The 18,883-nt window shown below is 41.0% G+C and overlaps 1 protein-coding gene across 11 annotated transcripts in view; it reads left to right on the top strand.

Annotated features, from left to right (window-relative positions):
* TNS3 (tensin 3) overlaps positions 1-18,039 on the top strand; it is a 232,857-nt gene extending 214,818 nt beyond the window's left edge. For all 11 annotated transcript variants that reach the window (XM_065627357.1, XM_065627356.1, XM_065627355.1 and 8 more), the window contains 6 exons: positions 1,076-1,153; positions 3,619-3,696; positions 11,995-12,163; positions 12,949-13,017; positions 13,154-13,180; positions 14,182-18,039. In XM_065627357.1, the coding sequence (XP_065483429.1) occupies positions 1,076-1,153; positions 3,619-3,696; positions 11,995-12,163; positions 12,949-13,017; positions 13,154-13,180; positions 14,182-14,326 (566 nt within the window). In that variant the 3' untranslated portion in view covers positions 14,327-18,039. The remainder of the gene's footprint in view (positions 1-1,075; positions 1,154-3,618; positions 3,697-11,994; positions 12,164-12,948; positions 13,018-13,153; positions 13,181-14,181) is intronic.
* Positions 18,040-18,883: the final 844 nt, after the last annotated feature.

Here is an 18,883-nt window from a genome sequence, read left to right as displayed (position 1 = left end):
AGTAGCTGTTTATGGCACATATGTAGCTCTACTAATGATTTAGTTTGAGCATCTCCTCATCTTTCAATGTCTACAGCCTCAACACTGCTTCTAAAAGTAGGTGGGCAGGCACTATCACACACCTCTATGGATGACACAGTGAAAGACTAGTAGTATCAATTGGTCTTTGCGTTTTTGTAAGATTGTTGCAGAACTGGGTCATCTTTCCATTTCAGATCAATTTTTGATGGGCTGTAAAAATGAGGTTGAATTTGGTTGAATTGTGATTTTTCTCGAATGCATGATTATAATGTTCAGTGTTTGTTAGTAAACAGGATCAAAGGTTGGCTTTTTATACAAACAGACCAATGAATATGATGCCTTTCTCTCACTCCTTAGAGGATGATCTCACATGCTAACATCAGGAATGACCAATGTTTAATTATTTTAATTAAGCTAAGTCCAAATGACAAAAGTGACTTTGAATAGAAAATAATAATTTAATAGAGAATGCTATGTACATCACTGCCGCATTGAACGAAGGTTTTATCTAGACCGTCTTTTATAGTTTTATAAGCACAAAATGGAGGTGCATGTAGACAAAGGACTAGACAGTGGAGACTAGGTGAGTAAGAGGCAGAATTCCTCGCTCGTTCTCTGCCTCATCACATAGCATCAACGTCTTGTGCACCATCTTCATAAGATTTTACTACATATAATGCAGCAGAAGTTAAGAGCGTCAAAAGGAATTTACTGACTTCCATACGTCATTTGTTTTGTCATTTTTTGTGCTTTCTCCATTTGAAGCAAAGCCATTTAGGTTAGTATTTAAGCAGTGTCTTTAAGTAGGGGAAGGGAGCATATGATTGTGATTAATGAGTTCAAGTATATCCAACTGTGACAGTGCTGGGAAACATGAATACACTAAAGCTGACTGAAGAAGGTCTTGGCTTAGGTGCCAAGAGAATATTTTTAAATAGTGGGGTTAAGGGGAGGCCCCTTGGTCTGTAAAATACTTAAAGGCCAACATAGCTGTTAAGCATTCGTGTTGTTCACCAAGTTAACCATGTGTGTCTTGTTACTCTTCTGACCACAGGAAGTTTGACAGCTCTGGTGTATCAACATTCCATCACTCCACTGGCATTGCCCTGCAAGCTCCTTATCCCAGACAGAGGTATGCTTTTTAAAGTTCGGAAGAGATACACCCAACCAAGTTCTTCGTCAAAGTGCCAGTGTCTAAAGGCAGGTGAACATGTCAGAAGTCGAGATCTAAGCAAGAATGCACAGAGAAGGAAACTGTGTTTTAAAAGTGGTTCTTCAGTACTGCTGATGGCTCTTACTCAAGCTGTAGTTGTGAGCAGACTCGTACTGTGATATTCCAGTCATAAACATGTGTCATGGAAATCACAGTAATCTAGCATGTAGGAAGACAAATGTACTTCTCAGACATGAAATTATGCCCATGTATGGTTAGATGTAACCACTCATTCAGGTCTAGGTAGCAAAAGGGAAGACAAGTAGGTAAAGGACAGAAGGTGCCCTGGGTGTGACACCAGCAGAAAGGAAGCAGCAACTTACATAGGTCCAAATATTGTTTAAGTAAATGATCGAAAAGCCTGTGCTGCATCATGGGACTGTAGTTCTAATTTTGGTTGTGGTAGTTTTGTAAACCACTCTGAGACAACAGCAAAAGCTACGCTTGCCCCATAATTCAGTTGTCTGTTAGTCTCCCGCATGAAGTTAACACCAGATGTAGTATTGAAATGTTAAACACTCTTGTGGTTTTCTACTGAACTCTTTAAACTTGCGTTAAAGGCCATACGTCAGTGTTCAAACATAGCATTTGAATTATGCAGGTACATTAATGAAACCATTTAGCACAAAAACATGCTATGGTAGATGTGACCAGAGATATTTTTATATGGCAAACCAGCGTGGTAGGTGGACTTTTTCTCATTATCTTTGTCACTTAAAATGGAAAGCTCCTTCTCTTCTGGCAGAGGTACAGGACTGAAAATTTGCCTTGTCCTGAAAAAACATACCACAGTGAAATTTTATTTTGGATTTATTTTTGAATCATGCATTTTAAGATGATCTTCTGTGGTTACTGATACTAGACACAGTGCATGGAGTTATTTAAAGCACGTGGATAACTCTAAACGTATTAATAGTGTCACACTACTGCTCTTTTCCTCATCTGGATGTATTCAAAGGCAGCAGGAATCATGTTAAATGCAGCAGTGAGTGAGATCTTTTTACATGCATTTATATAACCAAAATAGAATCATAGAATGTCCTGAGTTAGAAGGGACCCACAAGGATCGTTGAGGCCAACTCCTGTCCCTGCACAGGACAACCCCACAGTTCACACCATGTGTCTGAGGGCCTTGTCCAGTCTCTGCTTGAACACTGTCAGGCTTGGGGCTGTGACACCTCCCTGGGGAGCCTGTTCCAGTGCTCCAGCACCCTCTGGGGGAAGAACCTTTTCCTAACGTCCAATCTAAACCTTCCCTGGCACATCTTCCTGCCATGTCCTCAGGTTCTGTCACTGGTTGTCAGAGAGAAGAGATCAGCACCTGCCCCTCCTCCTCCCCTTGTGAGGAAGCTGGAGCCGCCATGAGGTCTCCCCTCAGTCTCCTCCAGGCTGAACAAACCCAGTGACTTTAGCTGCTCCCCATACGGCTTCCCCTCCAAACCCTTCACCAACTTTGTAGCCCTCTTCTGGACACTCTCCAGTAGCTTTATATCCTTTTGATCCTGTGGCGCCCAGAACTGCACGCAGTGCTCCAGATGAGGCCGCACCAGTGCAGAGCAGAGCGGGACAATCACCTCCCTGCCCGGCTGGCAATGCTGTGCTTGATGTATCCCAGGACACGGTTGGCCCTCTTGGCTGCCAGCACACTGCTGGCCCATGTTCAACTTGCCATCAACCAGAACCCCCAGATCCCTCTCTGCAGAGCTGCTTTCCAGCCTCTTAGTCCCCAGTCTGTATGTACAGCCAGGGTTGCTGTGTCCCAGGTGCAAAATGTGGCACTTGCCCTTGTTAAACTTCATGCAGTTGGTGGCTGGTCTTTGCTAATAGGAAGAGAATAACATACTGATGGACAGTTTTCTCACTAATTTTAACAGAAGATTGGGAGGCAAGCATTCTACTGAGTTCTTAATACTTCAGATGTTTGTTTTCTACATAAGTATGAAGAAAGAAGGATTATGTTGTCACTTTCTGAATTGAAATACAAATAATGGATTTCATCATAGAATCACAAAGTCTTTGTGCCTAAGTTAGAGTAAAATACAAATTAAATGAGATAATTAAAAAAATTCGAGGTTGTAACGTGGGAATATAGCTATTAGTATTGTTTTATGTGACATCATGTGTGTCCCTGCAAGATATGGTATGTAAGTTACGTCTCTTACTGTCAGGAAATAAAGGTTGAGCATCCCTTCTGCAGCACTGGAGGCAAAAAAACTGATGCAGCACAGAAACCACAGGAATGATTATAGCTGCAGATACAAGATGTTTTTGGCCAAGAGTTGTCCAGTAAACAAGATCGCGATTACAAAAGCTAAACTCATACTTGACCATGTGCATTGATTTGTCGATTCAAGTCCAAACAAGACAGTGCTTTCTGTTTGCAGATCCCTTGGAGGAGATAGCAGAAACATCTCCGCAAACTGCAGCAAATTCAGCAGCGGAGCTTCTCAAACAGGGTGCAGGTTTGTTAAACTTTTTCCCTTGCATTTCACTGCCGCCAAATTTTGTATCTCACAGACTGGGAGAAGCTGAAGCTTAGACTGGACTGAAGGATGTTTAAGGGAGCAGTTAATTTAGAGTGCTGTGTAGAAGTGTAAAGGACACTGTGAGGATCTGTACCAAGTTCTTTCTGTTTTCTGCAACCAGCTCCTAAGTTCTACCACTCTGTATTTGCTTTCTACTTGTGTCTCCCATGAGAATATGAGGTACTCACAGGTTGGTTCAAGCCCAGCCATTTTTAAGTGGTGATATTGCTTTCATAACTGATGAACTTAAAAAAGATATTTTCAACATGTGCTTGCAGTGGTTCATGGATTATGTCTGAGGCCTGCAAAAATCAACTAAGGAAGGTGTTCAGTAGGGCTAAATTCTCAGCATAGGGCTCAACAGTACCACTGGAAAATGCTTTCTATCCCATCAATCTGAAAAAAAAAAAAATTAAAAAGCATTGCCCTGTGCTTCACTTGATGCTGCATGTTATTGGGAAATGTCCAGTATCTTTTTCCATTGGATGCTGTTTTATGGATTGTCATGCATACTGCAGCATACATTTTGGCAAGTTAAGTTGTCTTACTGTGAGCTTATTGATGTGACAGAAGAACCCTGATAAGATGACCTCCAAGTGATGTGGTGCCGTGCATTGGTTTCATCTATATCACTCTCAAACAGAGGTATTTGCAGCAGCTGTGTAGAGATGTGCTCTGCTTCTCATCTGCTTTGCTTGTGTGCAGCTGACCCAGAGACAGCTAGTGAAATAGCTTGTCTGAAAAAATGTGATAGCATCCTAACCGATGATGATTGGACACGATGCTCTGAGTACCCTTTCGTAATCTGAAGCCTGTCCTTAGTAGAAAGGCAGCCACTTTGTCATTCCCATGTCCAGTGGGCATACCCAGGGTATTCTGTGTGCACCCTCCCATGGTCCCTGGTTTTCAGGCTGTTATGCATTCTTCCCAGGATTTATCTGTCCACCCGATTAGTCACATTAGAGCAGGAGAATACATTTGTCACTGTCCTTTGAGTTTAGCCTACCACTGGAGTCACAAGCAGGAGGGTTGTGGACAAGCATGCCTTTATAAGAATGCTGCCTCATGGCCCTCATCCATTTTACGGCACTTCTGAAGGGGGCAGTTGCCAAGCTGAGGAGCTTTGGAGAGTGAGAGTGTTGCTTCTTACTTGTGCAGCAGTCTACTTTGACTTAAAAATTTGAAGTACCACTTTGAGTGCAGTAATCAAGCAGGAATGTGTGGCTGAGGCAATGGCAAGCCTTTGCAAGGCAGTGCCAGGACTCAGCACGTTGGCTTTTCTGTCTGCCAGTGCGGGTAGTGTTTGTGGCTAACAGGGAAAAAGCCAAGAACAAATTTTTGTAGAATTTTCCCTTTTGAAAACCCAGCAAAAGGGGCATGTGTTGTCTTTTGAGAAACATTTGTTTTTCCTTGCTCAGGCAATGCTTTTCGAAGAAAAAGGAATAATTCTTACTTCAGTTGAGGCAGTAGTTAGATAGCTCCTTATGGGGGCTGTCACATCGTGGATTATTTGGGGAACTTAGTACGCTTCTTTTTTTCCTGATTTTGTTGCTGTTGGTTTTAGTTTTAAACAAGGTTTGGAACCTGAAGAGATAAATGCGCTAGGAATGATCCTCAAAGGTTGGGGGTTTTTTTTTGCCTCGATACATCATTTCCCACTGATTTTCTGTGTTTCAGAGGTCCCTCTCCAGTCATAGTGACATTCAAGTTGTGGGGTTCAACATAGAAGTGCAGACCCAAACCATATAAATTGTTTCTTTTCCAGCTATCTGAGCTTGTGTGAGCACCTGCAGTTCCATCAAAGCAGATGCACTTTTTCTCTGCCCTGCCTTATACCTCACTCTTCTACTCCACAAACAAAAAAACCCATGAAGATGTCTTTTCCTAGGATGATCATTTTTTATAGATGTCTGAATAACCTAATGAGCATTTCCAGCCATTGTCTAAATGCAGAAGCTGACCAGAAATCCTTTGCTTCTTAGAGAGTGACAAATGAAGACTAGGAACTATACAGATAAGTGGCTTTTCCCTAGAACAAACCTTGCTTTATTAACCTTCCTGTTCAGCAGCAAAATTTTCTGCCCCAAATAAAACCTGGTTCTTCCTAGATGTTTCCACTAATACAGTCAAGGGACTAAGCATTGTGAATAAAGCACATTCACAGTCTAAAAGCAGCAGGGGTTACTCAAAATGGCCACATTTTGTAGCCGTTGGTGGTACCACGGATGTGACCACAAAATGCTACCTGTGGGAGACGAGCAGCAACATCACAGGGCAATTGCATTGCACAGAAGACATAGATATAGATGTTTTCCTTTTGTTCTAGCCTTGAGTATGGTTTCTGTGGGATTGCTGCCATTCGATACCCCATCAGACCATGCATGATGTTCTTAAATGAGAAATCTTTTCAGCCTTTCTCATTACTGTCTTTTCCTGTAATCTCCTTTTAAGCTGACATTTTTACACTTTCCAACACTTTTGAAAAAAGTTCCATTTATTATTTTTTTGTGCTACAGAAGGGACCCACTTTATTTGGTGACAGCTTTTGAACTATCACACTGAGGGCCATCTAGACAAAATGCTTGGCTATTTCATTTAGAAACAAAACATAGTCTGTTGACAGCACTGCAATATGTGGCAGAAGAGCAAGGGAAACCCTTCATCTGAGTCTCGGAAGTGGTGAGGAGCGTGACTGTGAAACAAGGCGAGCTGCCTGTGATGGGAAAGGCTGACAGGATGATGAAAAACTTTAGATCCATACCAAACATGCACAGTAATGATGTGAGGAGAAGAGAGCTTATGGTTTGGAATGTTATTCACAATTTTGAATACACATTACAGAAAGCTGTTAAGCAAGGAAGGCCTCACTGAACTTGCCATTTGTAGTCTTAAATCCCTCTCTGCATGAATTGTATAGTAATTGATTCAAACAAAGGTTATGGAAAATATCAAACCAATGTGCAAATACATTTGGGAAATTTCACACAATTCAAATCTCTGAAATTGCTTCTTTCACTGAGAGACTCCAGAGCTTGGAAGTTACTGGGCTGAAGTTCCTCATGCTGGAATCAAACTTATGTTTTGATTCCAAAACAAACTCGTATGTAATTGAGACTTAGGCAGTCTTTAACTGTTACGATTGCTTGGTTCTTTTGAAAGTGCCAGTATCTAGCTTTATTTTATGTAGGTAGTCACAGGAGAAAGCTTTAGTCAGATTACAGAAGCACCATATGAAAAGAGAAGCTATTAAATTTAATTTAAACTTTGCTTTTATAGGAAGGTTGGAAAGCCAAGTTAAACTGCTAAATGAATGAAATATTAGCATGGTAATTTGCATGTGTCAGCTGTCAGAATTGTAAATTCTGTCCTGGATACCTACACAAATGTTTTTACCAAAACACAAAGTCTGTTGGTACCAGTGTTTAGCTATGAATGTGTTTAATCATTCTTGCTTGTGCTGTAGAGTGAGACTAAGAGGGCTTTTCAGCTTCAGAAATGTTCTTAATCTGCTTGTAAATTTGACTTTATACCAGAGTCTCAAAGTAATTAAGCATGTGAATCACAGAATCACAGAATGTTTGGGGCTGAAAGGGACCTCTGGAGATCATCTAGTCCAACCCATCTCCTAAAGCAGGTTTACTTAGAGCAAATCACACAGGAATGCATCCAGAGAAAGAGACTCTGCAACCTCTCTGGGCAGCCTGGTCCAGTGCTCTGTCACCCTCAAAGTAAAAATGTTTCTCCTCATGTTCAGATGGAACCTCCTGTGCTTCAGTCTGTACCCGGTGCCACTCATCCTATCATTGGGCACCACTGAAAAGGGTCTGGTCTCATTCTCTTGATACCCACCCTTGAGATATTTATAAGCATAAATAAGATCCCCTCTCAGTCTTCTGAACAGACCCAGTTCTCTCAATCTCTCCTCATAAGAAAAGTGCTCCAGACCCCCATTCATATTTGTAGCCCTCCACTAGACGCCCTCCAGTAATTCCTTGTCCTTCTTAAACCGGGGAGCCCAGAACTGGATGCGGTACTCAAGATGTGGCCTCACCAGGGCAGAGCAGAGGGGGAGGATAGCCTCCCTCGACCTGCTGGTCACACTTTTCTTAACGCACCCCAGGATACTGTTGGCCTTCTTGGCCACAAGGGCACATTGCTGACTCAAGGTCAACCTGTTGTTGACCAGAACTCCCAGGTCCTTCTCTGAAATGCTGCTTTCCAGCAAGTCCACTGCTAACTTGTACTGGTGCCTGGGGTTACTCCTCCCCAGGTGCAGGACCCTACACTTGCCTTTGTTGAATTTCATCAGGTTCTTCTCTGCCCGGTCATCCAGCCTGTCCAGGCTCCAGCCTCTCTTATTGGTAGCACAGCCTTCTGGTGTGTCATCCCTTCCACCCAGTTTGGTATGATCACAAAAGTTGATGAGGGTGTGCTCAGTCTCTTCATCCAGGTCATTTATGAATAGGTTGAACAGGACTGGACCTAATACTGACCCCTGGGGAACCCCACTAACTACAGGCCTCCAACCAGACTCTGCACCATTGATCACAACCCTCTGAGCTCTGCCATCCATCCAGTTCATGATCCATCTCACCATGCATTCATTCTGCCCGTACTTCCTGAGGTTGCGTATGAGGATGTTGTGAGAGATGGTGTCAAAAGCCTTGCTGAAGTCAAGGTAGACAACCACTGCTCTCCCCTTGTCTACCCAGCCAGTCAAACCATCTTAGAAGGCTATCAGGTGGGTCAAACATGATTTCCCCGTGGTGAATCCATGTTGACTACTCCTGATAAGCTTCTTTTCCTCCACATGCTTGGAGATGACATCCAGAATGAGCTGTTCCATCACCTTTCCAGGGGTTGAGGTGAGGCTGACTGGCCTGTAGTTTCCTGGGTTGTCCTTCTCACCCTTTTTGAAGACTGGAGTGACGTTGGCTTTCTTCCCGTCCTCAGGCACCTCTCCTGTTACCCAAGACCTTCCAAAATGATTGGAGAGTGGCTTAGCAACAACATCTGCCAAGTCTCTCAGCACTCGTGGGTGCATCCCATCAGGGCCCATGAATCTGTGGATGTCCAGTTTGTTTAAATGATCTCTAACCCGATCCTCCTCAACCAAAGGAAAGTCTTCCATTCTCCAGACTTTCTCTCCTATCTCTAGGGTCTGAGATTCCTGAGGGCCAGTCTTAGCAGTAAAGACAGAAGTGAAGAGGGCATTCAGTAACTCTGCTTTCTCTGTGTCTTCTGTCACCAGGACACCCACCTCATTCAGCAGCGGACCTACATTTTCCCTAACCTTCCTTTTGCTGCTGATGTACTTGAAGAAGCCCTTCTTGTTGTCCTTGACATCCCTGGCCAGATTTAATTCCAAGTGGAGCTTGGCCTTCCTCACGACATTCCTGCATACTCTAACAGCCTCCTTGTATTCCTCCCAGGTGGTCTGTCCCTTTTTCCACATTACATAAACATCCTTCTTCCACCTGAGTTTTGACTGGAGTTCCTTACTCATCCATGCTGGCCTCTTACTCCTTTTATTTGATTTCTTCCTCATAGGGATGCATTGGTCTTGATCTTGGAGGAAGTGATGTTTCAATATTACCCAGTCCTCTTGGACCCCCCTACCTTCTAGAGCCCTAGCCAGTGGGATTCTTCTAAGCAGGACCTTGAAGAGGCCAAAGTTCGCCCTGTTGAAGTCCATGGTTTTAGTCCTACTTTTTGCCCTGCTTCCTCCACGCAGGATCCTGAACTCCATCATCTCATGGTCACTGCAACCAAGTTTGCCCCCAACTCTCACATCTCCAACCAGTTCTTCTTGGTTTGTTAGGACAGGGTCCAGCAGCACCTCATTGGCTTCTCCACCACGTGTGTCAAAAAGTTGTCATCTGTAGGAGCCTCCTGGACTGTGCATTCTTAGCTATGTTGCCTACCCAGTACATGTCAGGGTGATTGAAGTCTCCCATGAGAACCAGGGCATGTGATTGTAAGGCTACTTCCAGCTGTCTGTAAAAAGCCTCATCAACATCCTCTTCCTGATCAGGTGGCCTGTAGTAAACACCCACGACAGTGTCCCCCTTGTTAGCTTGAACCTTAATTTTTACCTGTAATGACTCAACTCATTCCTCATACCCCCAGGCAGAGTTCAAGACATTCAAGTTGCTCTCTCACGTGAAGTGCAACTCCTCCATCTCACCTTGCTGGCCTGTCTTTCCTAAAAAGTACATAGCCTTCCATGACAACATTCCAGTCATGTGAACTGCTCCACCATATCTCTGTAACAGCAATGACATCATGGCCCTGTGAATGCACATAGATCTCTAATTCTTCCTGTTTATTCCCCATGCTATGTGCGTTGGTGTATAGACACTTCAGAGAAGTACTCAGGCATGCGGGTTTCTCATGAGGGATGCAGAGGGATCCACTGCATCCATGTGTGCCCTTGAGGTGGTTGGCCTTCTGGTTCTCATCTTGGGAGGCAGCTGTGGAATATTTGTCACTGCTCTGGTTGGCCTGGCTTATTCCCCAGTTGGATGTGATGGCATGAGCATCACCACTTTGGACCCCACCCCCCGAGTTCATCAGTTTAAAGTCTGCCTCTCCAGTTTGGCCAGCCTACTGCCAAAGATTTCATTGCCTCTTCCAGACATGTGGATTCCATCCCTCCCTAACAGGTTATATTCGTAAAATAATGTTCCATTGTCATAAGAGGCAAAACCCTCACGATGGCACCAACCTTGAAGCCATTAGGCATTTCTTATTAGTACTTCTTTTCCTAGTGCTTGCTGCAGATTTGATAGGTGACCAGGTAAAAATATTATTAGGTTGGTACAAAAGGAATTGCGTTTTTTTCATTATTGAAATTTGCTGTTCAATATTAGAATACATGCTTAAATAAATGTGGTTATGTTATACAGCATTTTAATGCACTTTTCTCGCCTTTTTTTTTTGCTAATGACTTATTACTTGCTGTTTATTTGATATGTATTTTAGTCTATTGAAATTATGTTAGACAAAAAAGCTAATATGAGCAGTTTTCTTGTTCGAGTTCAAAATGGGTCATAAAGCAGTGAAGACAACTCACAACATCAACAACACATTTGGCCCAGGAACTGCTAACGAACATACAGTGCAGTGGTGGTTCAAGAAGTTTCGCAAAGGAGACAAGAGCCTTGAAGACAAGCCGTGTAGTGGTCAGCCATCAGAAGTTGACAATGACCAATGGAGAGCAATTATCAAACCTGATCTTCTTACAACTACATGAGAAGTTGCCGAAGAACTCAATGTTAGACCGTTCTGTGGTCATTCAGCATGTGGAAAGGTGAAAAAGCTCAGTAAGTGGATGCCTCTTGAGCTGACCAAAAATCAAAAAAATTCTTGCTTTGAAGCATTGTCTTCTCTTATTCTACGCAACAGTAATGAACCATTTCTTGATCAGATTGCTGATTTTATACGACAACCAGTGACGCCCAGCTCAGTGGTTTGACCGAGAAGAACCTCCAAAGCACGTCCCAAAGCCAAATTTGCACCAGACAAAGGTCATGGTCACAATGCCCAATTGCATGTCACACAACCAACACTTCAAAAGTTGAACAACTGGGCTACGAAGTTTGGCCTCATCTGCCATGTTCACCTGACCTCTTGCCGATAACCACTTCTTCAAGCATCTTGAGAACTTTTTGCAGGGAAAACGCTTCCACAGCCAGCAGGATGCAGAAGATGCTTTCAAGGGTTTGTTGAATCCCGAAGCATGGATTTTTATGCTACAGGACTAAACAAACATATTTCTTGTTGGCAAAAATGTGTTGATTGTAATGGTTCCTTTTTTGATTAATAAAAATGTGTTTGAGACTACTTATAATGATTTAAAATTCACAGCCAAAACTGCAATTACTTTTGCACCAACCTAATAGTACCTGTGAGTGGCCCCTCTGCTGCTGTCTTGTATTTTTTTAAGTTCAGGTGCTGTGGGCAATATATAAATGCAGTTATTGGTTGAATGTAAAGGCGTTAAAAACAAAGGGACGTCAAAAGGCCTCTGGCCTCTGAAATTCTAGTCTTAAATTATGGAGAAACAGTGGGACAAGGTGAGGCACATGTAGAAGGTTTGGTAGTTTGCTGCCAATCTTTCCTGTTTGGTTTACAAGAGTAGAAAATTTACATTTTGTTTGTTTGTTCAGAAGATACCCATTTGCTTGCTGTTAGGTGGTGACCTCTCAAAGTCTTTCCTCTCTTTCATTACAGCATGTAATGTTTGGTACCTGAATTCAGTGGAGATGGAGTCCCTCACGGGCTACCAGGCAGTACAGAAAGCCTTGAGCCTGACACTGGTGCAAGATCCCTCTCCCATCTCAACTGTTGTCCATTTCAAGGTGTCTGCGCAGGGAATCACATTGACAGATAATCAAAGAAAGTAAGCAAAAGGGATTGGCTGCTGTTGATTTGATTTTCTTAATTATGGTCTGCGGTCTCCGTCTCAGAGTATAATAAAAAGGGAAAGTAATGGCTTTGCCAGCATTTGATGTTCAACATATTCGGTGAAATAATTGATGTTCGCAGTAGCTTTCACCAGTGTCACTGAACAGAGTTGGCCTAAGCAGACACTGTGTATCTCCAGTATTTGAAATAGTGCTTTGGATAGCCTGTAAAATACTATGATAAAAAGTTAATTTATATTTACTTCGTACTGAACACTAGTAAGGCTACCACAATGTCTTTAGATTTGAAAACTGACCATAACAAAGGAGAGACAACATGATTTCATTATGGGTTAAAAAAAAAAAAGAAGTGGTAGACTTCTTAATTCCGTGGGGTCTGTAAGCATTTATAGCAGATCAAGGGCAAAACCTTCAATAATGATGACTAGGAGTGCTTATATTTTGAAACTTTAATCAAATTGTTCACAAGTTCAAAGAACTTGTATTTACCAGTGACATAGTATCTAAATGGCCATTTTTTAGAAAATATATATTTCATACTTATTTATCTTAGCTCGAGGGTCAGATGTTACTAATTCTAAATATGGATTTATTTGGTTGGAGCAGTTCAGGTGGCTTTCAAAGTCACTCAGAGATAGCAAAAAGAATATATCATCATAATAAAATTTAGAATAAATGTGATTTCTTTTTCAGGTCCGTTTATTGGTAATTTAAAGCATCTTTATTGTTCCTAAAACTTGTTTTATTTCTTCCTATCCAGACTCTTTTTTCGGCGACATTATCCAGTCAACAGTGTTATTTTCTGTGCTTTGGATCCACAGGACAGAAAGTAAGGAAGACAAGCGGTATTTCTCATACGTTGTTTGTGTTGTTGATCTACAAAAAGAAAAAAAAAACTAACATAGGTTTCATTTTTATTTCTCCATTCCTTTTTTTTTTTAACTGCTTTCTTAATGGACAATAAGATGGACGAAAGATGGCCTTTCTGCAAAGTAAGTGTGCACCTTTCTCAGTCTCTTTTAACTGAAAGTTTTAGGAATATAATTACAGTGATCAGTTTCTTAGTGTTCTAAAATATCTTCGTCAGAGATGTAGAAGGAAAGGCAGCTGTTCAGAGACGAAAGTCTCTCTGTCCACTGTAGTTAAGAATTTACGTCATCTGCACCTCTGTAAGTCAAGGCCTAATTATGTGATCGTGGCATGTTTGGAGCCAAAGCTAGCATGGTTTATTTAGGTTGTAGGTCTGTGATTTGACTAAAGTTTCAGAAATGAAAGCAGAACCATTTGCTACTCAGTTTTGTGTTCCACTTGTCCAGCGACACTAACACAAGTTTTCTTGTCTCATTCAGACTGATAGCTTTAAAAAAAAAAATCCCGTACATGGCACATAGATGAAAATGCTCTTAGTAATACAAGCGTGTGGCATAAACATATAATTACCAGTGGATTGCAAAGTGTTTTCTGTTGAATGCAAATGTTGTGGGCCCATTTTTACCAAAAGAAAAAAACCTAAACAGAGAGAGTTCAGGCACTGGGTTCTGGAAAGGAACAGGAGTAGATGGCTTAAGTTCTGTTTCCAGTACTCTGTCCACTGAGACGTGTGGCCATCAAAACCTCTGTTAAGGCAATTCTTGACACACCACACACCCCGCAAGGTGGATAAGAGAACAGTAGTATTGAATCAGATATATTTAAATATATCCCCAGGATTAGCAGCATGTCTCTGACAGAAGTAGTACAGGATGTAATATAGACAGAGAAGGAAGAGGATAGTCTCCTTCGCTGATTCTGGTGATTTTGAGCCACTCAGGAGCTCCTGAGTTGGCTGGTGCATCTGGACCACTGTGTTGAGCAATCACACAGGACCTTGTCCATCAGAACAGATCAGGTCGTCTTTGTGCTTTTGGTTTCTGCAGTATCTTTTTTTGCTTTATGAAATGAGGCAATGTCTGTCTGTCTGTTCTCTGATACACTGTGATTGTTGCCCTTGCAGAGTGTTTGGGTTCGTTGCCAGGAAGCAAGGCAGCACTACAGACAACCTATGCCACCTATTTGCAGAGCATGATCCAGAGCAACCTGCCAGTGCCATTGTGAACTTTGTATCAAAGGTCATGATTGGATCCCTGAAGAAGATCTGATGCCTTTCTATCCTTGACTCAGAGCTCTTCACTGAAGGAAAGCACTGTGAGAGGGAGAAAGCATATTCAGCAGCAATGTCTGAACCTTGTCATTCGCAAGAAGGAAAGCAGAGGACGGTCTATCTGCATTGTGTTTGCAAGAGTTCAGCCTTTTCTTTGAAGATGCCTCTGACTTAACAAAGCATTATTTCTTTGTTTTTACTTCAAAAGACAGAAGAAGCTGAGTGCCACCCAAACCTATATAGCCCATACCTGAATGAAGCATAAATGAAAAACTTTTCCCCTGAAGGGTTTCTAATATATTCTCACATGCTGTTTCGCATCATTTATTGGAGCAGAAATACTCACTAGGCTGTGCTACTTTTTATGCAGAATACATTTTGTATAACCTCCACAAAGACACTTGCCATAGTTGCATCAGTGGTAGCTATAGGCCTTGCAAACATGCTCTTAAGATAATGATGGTCTGAGGAAGACTATTTGCTCTTCCCTTCATCTTTATGTGATCGGTGATGGGAACTGAATGGAGAAAGGGGAAGATGCAGGTGAAGAGAAGGTTTGTGCAAGTTGATTTCTGATAAGAAAGGAGTGGCAATGTGGAATATATGGGGAGATTGCTCTGTATTTAGTGTTAAGAAGGCTGGGCTGGTTTAGTTTGAAAAAATTCAAATAGGGCAGAGGTGGCAGAACAAAAAAAAAGGTTGCATGGTAATCTATTCTGTAATGGGGTTTTTTTGTATTATTATTTTTTATACAGAGAACTAAGCAGGGAAGATTCTGTATTTTAATAATTACAGGATAAAAATGAGGGAAAAGCAAAGAAAATTTTATAACTTATATATTTTACCTGTTCCAGATTATTTATAGTAGATCTCAGATCTTGATATGTCATATGGATATTCTTAAACTAGACCATTGCTGAGCTTTGCCTCTTTAGTGCTGTTTTCCGAAAGTGTGTATAGCCTGTGCCTTACTATGGACCATAGAGTCTCATATTTTGACTTTTGTCTTACAGTGACATACTTCCCATTTCTTGTCTCTACAATACTGTTTTGGCAGTAACATTTGTTCCCCTACCTAATACGTAATTATATTTGTGGGTTCTTTTGGCCCCCTTTTTATTGGAGCCTGAAGGTTTTTTGGCTTTTTTGTCTGTAGATACTGTTTTTGGTTTATAATTTTTTAATTAATTCTTTGAGTCAGGAAATCCAAAAGGGAATGAGGTTTATTTTGCTACTCTGTCCCATTTCTTGATAGTATTTGTGTCATAATTTCTGCAACCATCACACTTGTACATATCTCTGTGTCTTTCTAAACACATTGATATTTTAAATGCATAACAAAGTGCTAGTTAGCTTTACAGGAAATTGATGCAGCAGATTACTATGGAAGCCTTCATGAAGAAGGTAAACTGCTGAGGTTTACTGTGTAATACCCATTATCTCCAAAAAGAGCAGTACTAGACTCCCATATCAGAACTGACGGTAATAAAGCAGGTGCAGTGATAGGGCTGAAAAGTTTCATTGCCTCTATTTCTTTGATGTGTAACTGTCAACATTACATTAATAACCTGAGGAATAAAATGACATGCTGAATTCAGCATGCTGATGCCTGAGGCACTGGATTAACTAGTAACTATACCCACTTGAAGCATTTAATCCTTTTATCCACTTTTACTAAATAATGGTTAAATGGAGTGGGAAACTCCAATTGATCTATATGGTAAGAAGGTTCCACCAATTTGAACTGTTCGTTCTGTATAAATTATCATCTGGGTTTTTTATTAATAGTTTTCTTCCTATTACCTAAAATATTAGGATCATGGAAACCTTATTCGGTGACCATAGCCAATGTTTCCAAATTATTTGGGTAATAATTTTGTAGAAATAACTTTATACCTTTTAAAAGGAGCGTGGGGACAGGAGAGGGAGAAAAAAGATTTGAAGTTTAATGTATTTGGTCCAGGAAGTGGTGTATTAGTAGCAGTGAGCATTGGATGTGTGTAGAAGGGTGAAAGCAATCCAAAGCATGGTAGCTACCGTTGAAGCAACAAAGGCAAGTGCCTCTGATTTGTACCAAATAATTCTGTTCTTCTTACACAGAGTTACACTACTTAAATGATGTTTATGTACCATCCAAGAAAGAATGCACTTCTTACTTTTAGGAGCTTTGATCCTTTTGAAACATGTGACGACAAGTTTCCTTTTAGTATTCTTTTGATGCACCAAGAATGGAGTTGCTTAACCTAGTCAGCCATTTGGGCATGTGAATTTCTTCAGCTGACATCTCTGTTAAACTTAAGCCTCAATTAGACTTAAATCTGATGTGTTGTGAGCATTGAAATGAGGAGGTATTTTTTACTACAGTTCTTCACTTCTGTAGGTGATACTTAAATTTTAGTGTGTCTTGTTGGACACCAAGGGTTGGCCTTCGGGCTGAAAATAAAGTGGAGGTTTTTTCCACATGTACTATCATTTCCATTCATGGTCTTATTTTTTATTCTTCATGTTTTCCCAAGACCCACTAAATTCAAGAGCATGAGGAATTGAATGCTGACACTCTTGGTGGTGTTTCCTGGGAGTTCAGCTCTACTTGGTATGTGCGGAAAAAAGAAGTTGCCTGCTTCTAAGGGAGGTTTTCTACTATGCATTCCTTTGGATGGTATATTGCCATGTGCTTTTGCTTTTTGATTAACTAAAAAATGCACAAAGCAAAATAATTCAGTGTGTACCATTGTGTAGTGTATGTAGAAAGATATTCACAAAACTTACGTTCATGGCAAATAAAAGACTAAATAGTTAATACAGCACTTTCTTTCAAAATTTTTAGTAGATGTGTATATGCAGTTTCATAACTAATGGCAGCAAGTTGACACATGTATTTAACCAGACTCCTATTAACCTGCTTAGTAAATGTACTACTATAATTGTACAGTGTTAAACTACTAAAATGCTAAAAGCCATGTTTTTAATTAAATGGATTCCTTATATCCAACAGTATCATTAAAACATTAGTGTTTCCTTCTTGGATTTACCTACTGGTGAAAATTTTTGCCTTTTTCTTGAAACTGTAAAGCATCAAAAGGTCTCCAGTACATAAAAATGAATGTTCTATAAATTCTTTGTATAGTCATTTTCTCTGCTCTTTGAATATCGCCTCTATTCAGATTATAATAAAATTATGAATGTGAAATTTCACATACAGTGTTACAGGGCAGTCTGTTCTGAAAGAAAGTTAACTTCTGGCATTGAAAATTAGGTAATGAGCAAAACCTTCTTGGTGAAGTAAGGATAGATTGCATGCTGAAACAGACTTAGTTTTGTTTCTTAAAAGATTTCTTTGAAGGACTTGACTTCATATGAGTTTGTTAGTGGTTCAAGTCTAGTTAAAGCATATGATTTTCCTAATTAATTTGCTATTATAATGATATAAAACTGCATTTATCCATTGTTGCATATTTCACTGTAAGAAGAACATGTGATGTCACTTTCTGAGATGTCTGTAACCATTTAACTGTGCCTCCGCAGTGACTACAGTGGAAAGACTTCCAGTGGAGCTTGAGGGGGGTGAGAAATCTAAGCCCTAGCTCAGGGGTGTCAAACTCATTTTCCATCCTAAAATTACATTTGGCCCTTTGAAGGCAACCGCAAGGCTGATGTGTCCCCCAGTGAAAATGAGTTTGACATCCCTGCATCGCTTTCTGAGTACAAAATCTGCACATCAGCCACACATTGAATTTCGAATTATATACATGCTTTATCAAGATTATTTCTGAGACTGATAGGCTCTGGTATATCATGCTGATGCCTTCTCTGTAAGGCAAAGGCTGACAGGAATTTTTCATTCAGTGTGCTTCATCCCTACACGCCATCATGAGGTTTATGCATGGGCATAAACAGAGTTGTTATGCAACAGAGTTATTCATGAAAAGTATTCATCTTTTATCAGAATGAATTATGGATCTGTGTCAGAGAGCAGTCTCCTGTTAAATGCTAGTTCTTCAACTCGGATGCCATTGTGCACATGTGTGCCGCTATGGCTCCTCTCCGAAGGCTGCTCTGGAGTCTCTTTGCTCCAGTGGATGAAAATCTGCTTTCAGTATTCATCCTAAATGTATTCACAGCTAGTTTATATGCAGTTGTTCTTATGCCAGCATTGTCTCTTAGCATGAATAACTGCTTTTTCCCTGAGGTATTTATAGCAAGAGATCTGACCCCCCTGGTGTCCCTCAGTCTTCCTTTGGCAAGGCTAAACAAGCCAGCACTCGGCCCTTACCTTTTGGTTTTTGAAAGGGTGCAGAGGCCTGGTGTTTTCTACTCTTTGTCAGTTAAATAAATCATTTCTTTGGAGGGACCCTGAAGTGAACAGCCAGAATCTTTAAAAGGGGCACAAGCAGCTGCCTTGTGATTTTTAAAAATATTTATATTAGAAAACTCTTGGAACCCAAGAAAACTTGGCCCATGAGATAGGCAGAGTAAACCCCTCCTCTGCTTCTGCTGTTGACACCTAGTGCAAAGGTTACAATAGTGTAAACTACATCAGGCAATGTGCACAAAG

Source organism: Caloenas nicobarica, chromosome 2 (assembly GCF_036013445.1).
Source record: "Caloenas nicobarica isolate bCalNic1 chromosome 2, bCalNic1.hap1, whole genome shotgun sequence".
NCBI lineage: Eukaryota > Metazoa > Chordata > Aves > Columbiformes > Columbidae > Caloenas > Caloenas nicobarica.
The sequence above is the reverse complement of the archived record's forward strand: the minus strand, read 5'-3'. Positions and strand labels throughout refer to the sequence as shown.